The 13563-nt window shown below is 39.2% G+C and overlaps 1 protein-coding gene across 1 annotated transcript in view; it reads left to right on the plus strand.

The window, feature by feature from the left end:
- The window catches only part of tead1a (TEA domain family member 1a), a 46486-nt gene that overhangs the window by 22848 nt on the left and 10075 nt on the right, over window positions 1-13563 (plus strand). Inside the window, exons 3-9 of the mRNA XM_008411705.2 lie at window positions 2836-2900; window positions 4492-4554; window positions 6684-6815; window positions 7038-7087; window positions 8786-8847; window positions 9944-10071; window positions 11475-11648. Of these exons, the coding sequence (XP_008409927.1) occupies window positions 2836-2900; window positions 4492-4554; window positions 6684-6815; window positions 7038-7087; window positions 8786-8847; window positions 9944-10071; window positions 11475-11648 (674 nt within the window). The remainder of the gene's footprint in view (window positions 1-2835; window positions 2901-4491; window positions 4555-6683; window positions 6816-7037; window positions 7088-8785; window positions 8848-9943; window positions 10072-11474; window positions 11649-13563) is intronic.

The following is a 13563-nucleotide window of genomic DNA, read 5'->3' on the forward strand; positions in this document are numbered from 1 at the left end:
GGCTTGCCTACTATGGTTTCAAAGAAACATTACCTTGAAAATGTCTTTGAATGTCAGAAAATATGACATTTAACATAAAGGAAAAGAAAAAAAATACTCTATTGGCACTCCGTGAGTGACAGAATATTTGTTATCCAAGCTTGAAGTTGTAGAAATAATTGCTAACCCTAAAATCAGAAGTCTGCATGGCAATTTTTTTTCAAAGTATCTCTAAATAAACTTTAGATGACCAAAATAAATAAATGACAATAACAGCTGAAATAAAATTGAAGATGAAACAAAATAAGTCATTTATTTTTTTCAAATATTCTTTAAAATGAAATCTTAAAGTAGATTCACTGCCTTGTTTTTATTTGCTTTTCTTTTTAAATGCCAAGTTTTGCATTTTAAAAAAAGTCGCCGTCTTCAGAAAAGCCACAGTAAACAGTGCTGATGTCACCTCGCCACCTGTTAACGCCGTGCAGGTTACATTACCTGGCAACAAATCATTCACAGGGATTTGTGAGTCTTTACAGGAAGTGGCAGATTGTTGGTAATAAATCAAAGATTAACTTCTAACCACAGCTGTTATGATTTTTGCAAACACGTATGAAAAGAAGAAGAAGAAGAAAAAAAGCTCAAACAAATGAGGTGAGATCTAAGAGCTTAGTACTTTCAACACTTTAAATGTCCCTGCTGATGTTGCAACAAGCACCAGCTCAGTGCAACGCGGCGGTAAATTCAGGCTGTGAGCCAGTCTGGCCCCTGTGGCCCTCAGGTCACCTCAGGGTACTCGGTACACTCAACTGCAGCCTTGTTGGCAAGTATACTCAGCCAGGATTTGACCTTATTCTGAAAGGGGTTTTCAAGCTATTCCATAAAGCAGCTGAAGCTCTTAATCACTCTGCAAACTGAGCGAGGAGATCAACACAGTACACTGCTGCGGCTTTGCTCTAAAGACGGGAAGAGGGAAGATCCATTTCTAACTACATGAAACACAGGAAGCTGAGGATTTTCCTGAATTAATTACCCATTCTCTCAGATTTCTGCTTGTTCTGAATGCAAATTAGTGGAACTTTTTCCAAAGTTTCTGCTGTTTTAGAGACTCTCATGCAGAACTTAGGCGAGTTCACCTTAAAAAAGGGAGTCAAGATTGTGGAATTTCATCTTTTTGTTTCAAACTCATGTTCAAACATCAACCAAACAAAATGAGTCACAATCGCATGAAAACATTACAACTGTCTTTTTTTATTTTTCTACTTTTCGAGTGTGCGGCCTGCATGAATGTCAGCTTTCACGCAGAGTGGCCTCGGCCCAGAGGCGGAGGGGAGGGAGAGCAGGAGGTTGCTTCTGTTCGTCACGGTTAATGACCATCTGACTTTGGCCTTGAAGTCTTTCACTGTAGAGAGGGAGGAAGCGAGAGGCAGCAGAAGGGAAGCCCATTCACTACAAGGGGGAGCAGAGAAGTAGGGGGTGGGGGGAAAGGGAACAGCCACAAGAGAGGATGGACGGATGGATGGAAGAAAAGACCGAGGGAAGGAGGGAGAGCGGGAAGTTTGTGCATGTGTGTGTTTGCGAGCTGGAGAGTTTTTCGAGAAAGAGGGGAGGGCAAGAGTGAGGGATGTGTGCCGCAGGGTTAGTGAAGGATGATAATTCACCGTTAAGCCTCCTAGAAAGACCAGCTGGCCCCTCTGGAGTCAGATGTCAGCCTCCACAGCCAGGGCTCTGTGCGCGCGTGTGCGTGTATGTGTGTGTGCGTGCGTGTGCTAGCGCTCATGAATGTATATACATTGATGTTTGCGTGCATGCTGTCGTCAGCCACAGCTTTCGACTGCTAGAAGGAAAACACCTGCATGGGTAGCTGTAGATTTTATCAGTCTAAGCTCCCTATCTCAGTGACAGTAGATCTGGTCAGAAAACACACACACACACACAGACACGCATGCATGCAAATGCACAAACACCATCTGCTTGCTAGTTAGGGCTATTGTTGTGAGCCATTTGGGTAGTGTGTAGAGGTTTGGCTTTGTGCAGATCTTGACCATCAGTTGGCCAGCTGGCCTGACTTTGCTTTTCCACTCGGTTGCAACAGAAAACAGGCCAAGAGAGGACCCAAATCAAACCAAACGGCTCCAAATCAGCTCGTTAGCAGCACTCGCAGCATCTGCAAATCTATCTCATTTCACAAATAAACTGCGACTTCAATTTTTAATCACTCTAAAGTTGTTGTGGGTCTGACTGCGGAGGCCGCCTGCAAAATTTTCTACCATGTTTCAGCGCACAAACACGCCTCTGTCTCTGGTTTCTTCTGGATTTGAAGCACTTTTTTTTTCCTTTCTGTGCCCTCTTTTTCCTTACTAATCTATACTAGCCAGGTCATGCTGAGTTTGCTGTGCACCCTTGTGAATGGGCTGAATTATTCCGTATTGTAAGTATGTGTGTATCTGCATCTGTGCGTGCACATATGTGCGCACACGTAAGCACAAGTACAGCTGGCTTGCTGGTTCCTTTAATCAGGGGACGGCCGGTCCGCATGAATGCCTGCATTGTTGGGTCATGTGTATTCAGGACCGTTGCGTGTGTGATTTGTGTGTGTGTGTGTGTTTGGTGAGTGTGTGGAGAACTCAACAGGGGTATCGGTGATTACAGCTTTTCCATGTGAAAGTGCACGTCACAGGATCAGTGGGTCAACAGCTCTTAATCAGCCACTAAGTTGTTTGTCAGGGTCATATGATTTCTACTGGTGATTGTTTTTGAGAATAAGCATCAGATTAAATGTGTGTATGTGAAGGTTAAAAAAAAAGAAAAAAAAGAAAGTGTTTTAGTAGTGTGATTTCTGTCTCCTTCCTCCTCCAGGGCGAAACGAGCTGATAGCCAGATACATCAAACTCCGAACTGGCAAGACGCGGACAAGGAAACAGGTAACTATGGGAGTGTGTGTTCAGTCAAATCACTCTGTCTGCAGAGAGTGTGTCAGGATGTTGTAGAGTACGTCCACTATGTGATAATGATGCCAAACCAATTGAAACAAGGGCATTGAAAGCAGAATGGTCAAGGAAAGAGGGAAAATTACAGAAAATTCAAAGCATTATTTTATATCTCTCCAGTTTACAACCATGACATGTCAGAATTTAGACAGTATAACAAAACACTTCTTAGATAAATAACTTTAATAAATAATTTATTGTGACCTCTGTGAACTCAGCTGTTGGTTTAATTCATGAAATTAATATTCTGAGAGCCCATAATTTCACAATTTGGCAGTTACCGTCTTATTATTTATTTATTTATTTATTTATTTATTTATTTATTTATTTATTTATTTATTTATTTTTTGCCAAACTATTAGTGTCATGTAGATCACAAGGTTGAATCTGGACACTGAGAGTTGATTAATTCCACCAGAGTTCAGTAAACAATTTTAGAAGAAGCAACATGTTGATCAAGAGAGGATTTCATTAACAAATCAGGACTAGAAGCAGTTCTTACTTTGTATGCTTAGATTTAAAATGAATGTTTTCAACCATATAATTTTTTTTTAATACTATAACAAGATAAAACAATAAAATGGTTTGTGTTCAATGATTTACATTTTAAATGACTTTTAATTAAAAGTGGTATGTCATGTTAGCTATACCCTTGTTTGAGCTACTGGCTTTCAAGACAGAATAAACATGTTGCTAAGATTAAAAGATTACTTTAAACCTAAATCTGCCAGAGGTAAGAATTGAGTTGGGTTTTATGGTATGTAGGCTTATAAAGAAAATAACAAATTAGGAATTGTGCCCCGTTCAGCCTACTCACCGCTCAGCACAGCCTCTATAAGAAGAGTATCTGCTCCAGAGCCTCTTTGTTTCTAAAAATATGCCCGACTCAACACAAGTTATCAATTAACTCGTGTCTTCCTCTGACTTTTGCTTAGACGCATTTCCTTAACTGCTAGGCTAAAGTTAGCACGTTTCCTCTGTTTCACTTTCACCTTGAACATTGTTGAAAGACATAGAAACGTGGTTATTGCTGTGGTAACCCCAGATTCATCCTATTAAAAGGTCATTATATAAACCATAGCAGCATAATTTTTAATGTAGAACCTAGTTTGTTCGTACAGATAAGTGAAGTTTACAGGTTTTGTGCTACAGAAGAAATAAGGCTAAAAAAAAAAAACAAACAAAAAATAACATATTTTTGTGAGTTATTCCTATATGTCGGTGCCACTGCTTTTCACACACAACCCAGTTTGTTGGCAGATTTTTGGGCAGGACCTAACGTGGCAGTACAGTCTAGATCTTGGCCCCTGTTCTCAGGTGTCTTTCTGTCCTCTCAAAAGATGTGCATAGATGGGTCTATTCACTCTTCTCAGGGGAGTGCATTGTGTGAAGTGTGTGTCTGTGTGTATACTTCTAGTATAGCAACAGTCCTTTCATAACCATGGCAACTCTCTGTTTGGTCTTTCCTCCTCTTTTCCCCCCTCCGCCCTCCCTTCCTCCTCTCCTCTCCTTCTCTCCTTGCCAGGTATCCAGTCACATCCAGGTCTTGGCCAGAAGAAAATCCAGGGAGTTTCAGTCCAAACTAAAGGTATGGGGGAGGCTGATGGGAATCCGCAACGTTAACTTTCTTGTTCGATTATTTATTTCCTGTTCAGTGTCTTTTATTACGCAGTAAGTGTTGTTTTACAAGTCCTGCTTGTTTGGAAGAAAAACAGCTGATGTGTAAAGATCAGTCCTGATGGCTGCATTGGAAGAGCAGGATGAAAAGGCACCAAACCCAGATAGCTTTCTTTTTCCCTAATAAGCAAGAACAATCTAAATTCAGTGTTTGTCCCTCACTGTGACTGGAAGGATGCCTGTCACAGTGACTCCAGTATCCTAGGTGTCTAATTACCCCCTGTTTGGGTTTTCTCCTCCTCCTCTTCCTGCCATTCTTCTCTTTCCTTACATTCATTCAGTTCTTCCTATTCTCTCTCCTCCCCTCTTCTTACCATCTCCACCTCTTAAGTCAATTAATCTCTTACCCTGCGTGTCTTGTCCTTCTTTCCTTCTTGTCATTGACTGTAATTAACTTTATTTAAAGCAACAAAAGGGGAGCTTGTTTTCCGAGAAGAAGCCTAGCTGGAAACTCTGAGCTGATGTTTGCTGTCATAAAATGAATGATGGAGGGCTTATTAAAGGCGAGAGTAAATGTGTCTTGACTTGACGTTGGATTTTAAAAGTCTACACACTCACTCTAAACCCTAAAGCCTTATATATGTTCTACTGTACAGCAAAGACCACTATCAGTAAGCTCAGAAAATATGGAATGTTAGTGATGTTACAAAAAAGGGAGAATTTTGCAACATTTGTGAAAAGAGAAAACATAAAGTGGTCAGGGAGGCAGCCAGTAGCTGTAGGGATTTGTGGTAATTGCTCTATGTGATATACAACAATCTAGTGTGTCGTCTGTATAGAAAATTGGCTTGTGAGGTAGAAGCTTCCTTTAAAAAAAACAAACAAGCAAAAAAAACATGCAGGCCATGCTAAAATCTTTAATGATTTTGTGGAAAAATGTATTATGGTCTAGTTAAACCAAACAAACATTTGGATCCAATTTGGACCCAATTCTATTAGATGAGTTTGGAATAATGTGCACTTCTATACTCTCAGTGAAACATGGTAGTGGCAGCATCATGCTTTAGGGTTACATTTTGCAGTAACACTTTATTTGAAGGAAGGAGAATAAGACTGTCATGACACTTTCATAAACATGACATAAATACATGTCATGAACATGAATAAGTCTTCATGAATATTTATGACTGTTGTCATAAAAGCGTCATTTGGTAAATTATGACACTTTTAATACAAAGTTGACATTATTCAAAATGTCTTTGTTATGACAACTTGACATTAACCAAGAAATCATTACTGATATAAATTTGTTATAAAAGTATAACTGATTGCATTTAAAAATTAGGTAACTCTATGTCAACTTATGTCCAACTTATATTCCACTCATAAAAGAATTCATGAAGATTCATTAAAGGAATAAATAACGCAAAGTAATTCTTTTTTTTTCAGCTAAGAAAACTTATCCTTTGTGTTTGTCAAATTACTGTTTTATTTCCTTAAAATAACCTGCTTTTATCATAAAATGAGTGATAATTAGAAAATTCAGGGCTTACCACTTAACTATAAGTTCTTTAAACTTTCATATTAAATGTTTTTTTTTTATTATTATTATTATTATTTGGAACCAAGAAACTCAAAGATCAGCATCTGGATCTTGGTATTTAACTTGAAAATCCAGCATGATTCCTATCTCAGCACCTTCTGTAATATTATTATCTCTCCCAGGAGGGGAGATTTCTCTCTGTGCCAATTAACTTGAGTGAAGCTGCCAATTAGTGAATCTCCAGCTATCACAGTGCCTCTAATGCTGTTTCATTCAGCTGTTTTGTGTTCCATGCTGCTTTTACCCTAAGGTTAAATATCTGATATGCTTTTCGCTACTGTTTGCGCCAACAGCTGCTTTTACTGTGTTGCATTAAGCTTCACTGCACAATTTATGATTGTTGCAACCCTTTTTTCTTTTTGTTTGTGGAACTTGCGTTTTGGTTGAATATATTTTTCCCCGCCTCATCTTCTTATGACACACGATGCAGCCATTCAGTTCAGAGCGCGATGCACACTCACAATAACGATTGCGTTAATGTCTGTGTTCGCGTGCAGGACCAGAATGCCAAGGAGAAGGCTCTGCAAAGCATCTCGTCCATGTCCTCGGCTCAGATCGTCTCGGCCACCGCCATACACAGCAAGCTGCTGCCCGGAATAGTGCGAGCCAGCTTCCCCGGCAACGCTCAGGTACAGCGCGCGCGCGGTTGCACAGAGACACGCTTGCGTTTGTCCTCAACAAATAAATACGTGGCCGGGGACGGGGATAACAATAAAGCAGTTTGTCTGAATAATCTATTAGCCACACATGCGTAGTTACGGGTGCGGGTTACACAGAGGAACGAGCACATTGCTTTGCATTTGTAGTTTGCATTCACCGGGTGGTATATTAATGCGTGAATTTATTTTCAGCTGTGGCAGGGGATGATTCCAGGAGGGCAGTCCAGCTCCACCACAGAAGAGTGAGTCACATTTCTAATGCCTTCTTATCTAACTCCGTTGCTGTAAGTTCAGCTGCTCATTGGTCCTTCCAGTAAATCCTCATGTTTTCGGGCTCTCAAATTTCACTTGTTGCAAATTAATTAAAGAAAAAGGAAGAAAAGATAAACGAATTGACATTTTGTTATCAAATAGTATATCTATTTTATTCCATCATGTAGTTTTATTTATTTATTTTTTCTACAAAATCAGCTTGGCAGAATGAAGGCTAAAAAATGTAACAGAGGTAAATAGGAAGGTGGCAAGTTGTTTTACTTAAGCAGCAGAGGCTAAAATCTAAACAAGAACTGTTAGCCTTCATTTTCTAAGACTGAAAAAAGTGCCAGTAAATGCAACAGGTTTGTACTCTGCATGTTGGCAGAATTCCCCATAGACAAAAAAAAAACAAACCATGAGGTTTACTGTAACCTTTGTGTATTTCAAGGAAACTGTACTTCAGGTTTGTAGGTCATTTTCCATTGCTGCATTGATTTGTGGCATCATACCCAGTGTGCTTCAGCTTTAAGGAGATAATAATATTATTGTTTGGTGATGTCACTTTTTCTCAATCCTAACACCCAAACATCAGCAAACTATATGTTCACCCTTCAACCGTCATATGTGTGACAGATTTACATAAAAAAAAAAAAAAAAATTCAATGATTTATTTTTTCTGATAGGATGTTTGACAGGCATCTCTAAAAATGATAACCGAACAATGTATGTCAAGTTTGAAAAATGAAAAAGATAATTTAGATTTTTGTTTTGTTAATTGAACAATAGCATACTGAAATGTATTTATATCATTCTCCTAAATAGTGTTTTATTAGAGCCATTAAAGCCTATTTTTAATTGCTGTCCAACTTTCATCTCATGCTGTAAGGATTCATCTTCGAAATATCTTCTGAAATATTAATAGCATTTTCAGTCAGGAAAAAAATTGTGGTAGAATTAAAATGTGACTTTAAATATAAAATTAACCCGAGATAGAAATTATTTTGGCCTTAGTTACTCAGCACTGACAACATATTTCAGTTGGGGCTACTTTCAACATTTTTCTTTTTCATCAATACAAAATAGTATTGTGAATTCTCTGAGGGCATCAATGTGATTTTGAAGATATGGAGAAGAGAGCCTTTTTTCTGGAGATGGAAAAACATCAAAGACTTCAATTTAATTTATTATGCATCTGAATCTATAATCAGACTGTATCTGCATGATTATCCCAGCTTATGATTCAGATACAATTAACTTGATTAATTCACACGACTGATGCGTTGAATCTGTCTGCCATCATATTGGCAAACACTGATTACCTAGTCAATGCCAACTTGACGACCACCTGTTGAGTTTAAAATTAGGTGGAAATTTTAAATCCTGACTCCTGCTGTTTCCTTCTCTTGCTTTAATGTCTGTTAATATAACTCATAGTTTTTCACTGCCTGTCGTACTATTGGATCTGTTGAGAATGGCAGCAATTGGGGCTGTGCAGCTTTCATTGAACGCGGAGCTGCTCTTGACCTCTTCACTCCTGCTTTGGTTCAGACACGACAGAGAACAGGAAACTTTTTTTTGTGTAATGCAAGTACAAAAAGCCTGGTCCCATTGTGTCTCTTTTTCCTCCAGTCTTTTTTGTGTGTGTGTGTGTAATGCTTTCTTGTGTGTTTCTCTGAATCTCTCAGCATCAAGCCGTTCTCCCAGCAGGCCTACCCTGTGCAGACAGCAGGGACCACCACAATCGCAGGTGAGAGGGACCATGGGACAATTATCTTCTTTCTGTAAAGCAGACCGTCAGCAGCTCTCTCTCCTGCCATTTATGATGTTTCCTCACCGCAGGGTGGTCTTTGACTGCCAAGGCACATGGGTCCCTTGAACTACCGTCTTTGTCTCGCAAAGGAGGTCGAAAAAGAGGGAAACTGTGTCAAACTGACTTTTCTCATAATTTAAGAGCGCTACGCTTACGCTTAGAAATTTTTTTTTTAAAGTAATATATTTGTTTTAAATTTATTTAAACATAATATTGCCACCTAAATCAGAATTTCCAAATTAAAACATTTATTTGAGCTATTTGTTTCCTTATTCACCATAAATGAAGTGTTGACACGTTTTTAAACGATTTACAAATCCTAACGTAGCGGTATTTTTAAATTAATTTCACATTTGTTTTCAAGAACATGACAGGAGAACACTCAAGCAAATTAATTTTAATAATCACATACTGTTTTTGACTCCCAACTAATGTTTAAAACTTGTATTAGAAATATTTCCACCACCATTATATAAACCTAAATGTTTCCATGACATTACATGTTTAAGTGTGATTTGGCAACTGCTGCAGCTCAGCAACCACAACAGGATATACAAACATTTAAATCAAATCGAATCAGATTTTATTTGTGTAGCACATTTCAGCAGCAAGGCATTTCAAAGTGCTTTACATCATTAAACACAAAAACACAGAGTCATGTAACAGACTGTCTTTTTTTTAGTAGTTAAGATCTCCAGATTAATAATATTAATAAAAACATCTTATCAACAACTCATGTAAATGATAACACATTTTAAGATTAACAGCTTTCAAAGCTCCTATCTTAAATACAAGTCAATCATCTTCAGCCTCACCTTCTACATGGTGTGGAAAATAAAGAGTAGTACATAAATTTAATAGTGCACTTTCTTGTTAAATGACTCCAGCCAGTAAAAAAAAAAAAGTAGCTAAGCACAGCAGCGGGGAAAAAAACAAAAAGATGGTACTTTCAGAAATATTTTCTGACACTATCAGCGCCATGATAGTGTTGATTTGGGTTTGTAACTGTGTGTTTTGGTGCGTTTATGGTCAGCCTATGAGCCTGCTGCTGCAGCCCAAACACACAGAGAGCCAGCATGGCAGGGGCGATCCATCGGCACCACCAAACTACGACTGGTGGAGTTTTCATCTTTCTTAGAGACACAGAGGGATCAGGAAGCCGTGAGTACACACACACACACACACACGCACGCACGCACGCACGCACGCACGCACGCACGCACGCACGCACGCACGCACGCACACACACGCACGCACGCACGCACGCACGCACACGCACACACACACACACACACACATGCACACGCATGCACACGTGCACTCCCACACCCACTCACGCACACACACAGACAGAGACAGCAGTCTACAATAAGCACTCCCTATTGTCCTATAAACAGAGATGACAGATAACCCTACAGCAGAGAACAGCATTAAAGCCCTTTGTGTGTCTCCTTGTATGAATAACCTTTGTAAAGCTCTATCTCTCCGTCTGCTCAGCCTATCTGTCATCTTGCCACATCGGGGACTCATTGTCATTTTTCTACCTTGGGCTCACCGACAGCTGGCATTCATCTTGTTGCTTTCTGTTTGGACAGTACATAAAAATGTTCTACAATGGCTTTGAAATGGATTCTATTGTGCAGCGGCGTCACCTTCCCCGCTTGATTTATTCTACTGTAAATAGACGGAGCTGGAAGCGTCCTTAAAGGCAGACCACGTCACAGTGGAACGAAAATCCATAACTAACCTCTATTAGTTTGACAAATGTCTCTGGTTTTTATTCGTAGTTTAAAACTTGGGATTTTTAAACTCAAATTCACTTGTCGTGTCTTCAAATTTTACAAAGCAGATCATTCTTGATCAGAGTCAGAATGATCATCCTAACACAAAAACACAGCAGGATACAGTCATCAGGGCTTGTCAATTGTGTTATTTTTAACAGTGTGCCTTTAATCAGAATGATAGGTGGCACTGCTTTTATTTTGCACATCATGGCTGTTGGTGTTTTTTGTCACTGAAAGTATTTCTAAACCAATTTTTCCTCTATTTCTTAAAATAGAGAAAAATGTAGATTAGTCTTCTTCTCAGTCAGCTGACTGACACTGTACAGCAACGTGCAGGGGAGGGGCAATTTATATGCTCAATATAATCCAAGGAACTCTAATTGGTATAAATCTTTCTCTGAAATTTCACCGAAAACAAATTAAAGAGTGAGAGCAGTGAGATTGTGCTAACATCTGATTAGTCGGGAAACATTTGGAAAAAGGCTTGGAAGTGATGCTTTAAATTTGGTTTGAGCAACTTCTGTGTTTGGATCACTGACCAATTCATTGTTAGATCACGAGTATTTTTTCCTAACAGATCACCATTACCAGACGTTTTCATCTTTATCATCCCCCACATGTGTAAAATTCAGAACCTTGAAACATGGTTATTGCTAAAATGTAAACATTCATACTGATGTGACTCACATCTATGTTACAGAGAAAGTTTACACAATGGATGTGAGGATGTTAAATGTACTTTTCCAACTCTTGATTTACCTACGTATTCCCTCTTTGCAGTACAACAAGCACCTGTTTGTGCACATCAGCCAGAGCAACCCAAGCTACAGCGACCCGCTGCTGGAGTGTGTGGACATCAGGCAAATCTACGACAAGTTCCCCGAGAAGAAGGGAGGTCTGAAGGAGCTTTTCAGCAAGGGCCCGCAGAACGCATTCTACCTGATCAAGTTCTGGGTAAAGAAATTTGCTGATTTGTCTTTATGATCCGATTAAAAAAATATATATATATATATTTCTGTATTTTTTTAAAATTGCCCAAATGCAAATTACCTTTGTAAGTGCTCTGTACTTTTCCATGCAGGGTTGTCTTTGTCTGCACTTCCAGGTGTGTGTGTGTGTGTGTGTGTGTGTGTGTGTGTGTGTGTGTGTGTGTGTGTGTGTGTGTGTGTGTGTGTGTGTGTGTGTGTGTGTGTGTGTACTTGTGTGCTGTGTCTTTCCACCTGGGATATAGAGGTGGTGGGTTGATGAAAGCTCAGTCGCTTTGTTTGAACACCTGCTCACCTCCTGACTCAGAGGTTGTTCTGCCTCTTATGTGTGTGTGTGTGTGTGTGCGCGCGCGAGGATGTTTAAAGTATGTTTCTCACTTCATTGTTCTTTCTCCGAACGGTTCAGGCCAATTTATAAAACTTTCAAAAATTTTGCCCTCAAAATAACTCATCTGTGACAGCTGTGACACAGCGGGTTGCCTTCTGCAAACCAAGTTTAACAAGTGAAAGAACCGACAGGCTTTATATTTTATATACGCCATCAGAAAACACATGACCCCACATTAGCATATACATAGCATTTCTTAACTTTGCAATAGTGATGGGAAGAACAGGTAGACGTTCAAGGTTGGGCTGAATAAGTTATTGCTCTTACTGTACAGAATATATTAGTAAAACAAATAAAGTCCCAGAACCTTGAGACAAGATAATGTCATTGTGTTTGATGCATAAAAAGTTATGCCTAAGTAAGAAAAGGTCAAGTTGTTTAAATTCCAATTTAAATTTTAATTTCTCTCCTGCAGGAAATAAAGTCTTAAATGCTGTAACAGCTACAAAACTCCATGGACGCACACAGAACCCTCGGCTTTCTTAATGAGATCTAAGACTGAGACGAACTCTCGCTGTGTTTATTTCAGTTTATGCATTTAGTGCCAGTTTGCAACAAACATCACTTCTAGAGGCACGTCACAAAATCTCCAATTATAACGAAGCATATAATCAGTCAATCCAACAATATCTAAACATTTAGATAATGAAATTCAGCTACATAGATTCCAGTTAGATAACGATTGCATCACAGTAATAAATACATTCAGCCTATTTTCCCAATTAACAAAAATGTATCTAAGAAGATTCAGTGGATTGCAAAGTCATTGACTTTGCTGCATTTTCTGCTCCTGAGCAAGTATCTGGCGACAGTGGACAGGTGACTGCATTAAGTTGTTGACTTAGTAATCAGTCTTCCTGAGCGGGCATGTATCTCAGCAAAACTGCTGTAATTTTATGGAATATTAACTTGAGTCTTCAGAACTTGATAAGCAAATGAGGTCATTTATCTCTATGGACATGATGTGTTGGAACAGGCAGGACAGGGTATATTGAGGGCCAGGGTCAGTGGCTTCACTTCTACTCTTAAGTTATTATTTATGGGTTCCAAGCTGGGTAAAATTTACAGCAATGTAAATACCAAGACATACCTACCAAGATTGTGTTTTACAAGCTGTGATATAAAGTGTAGTTGCGAGTTTTGCATTAAAATCTGCGATATTGTGCAATTTTATGCACAAGTTCAGCAACAAAGCTGAGGAAGGTTATGGTGTTTAAACTATGCTGAATTTGCACTAAGGGGCCCAACGTGTGCCAAGAAAATATCCACCCTCATCTCTATCACTAGACTGAACCATTAATATTCGGTAGGGTGGATCCATGCTTTCATCTTGCTTACACCCCACTGCGATCATACGCTCTGGCTTGGATTGATGTGCTCTGAAATCACTCCCAGCTCAGACTTTAAAAACAAAATCTAATGTAGAATTAGCATCTTCACCAGCTGATGAAGCAAATGATTGCTGAGCTCATTAATGGCATTGTGGTATCCAATG

Source organism: Poecilia reticulata, chromosome 6, assembly GCF_904066995.2.
Source record: "Poecilia reticulata chromosome 6, P_reticulata-male-v2, whole genome shotgun sequence".
In the NCBI taxonomy this organism is placed as follows: domain Eukaryota; kingdom Metazoa; phylum Chordata; class Actinopteri; order Cyprinodontiformes; family Poeciliidae; genus Poecilia; species Poecilia reticulata.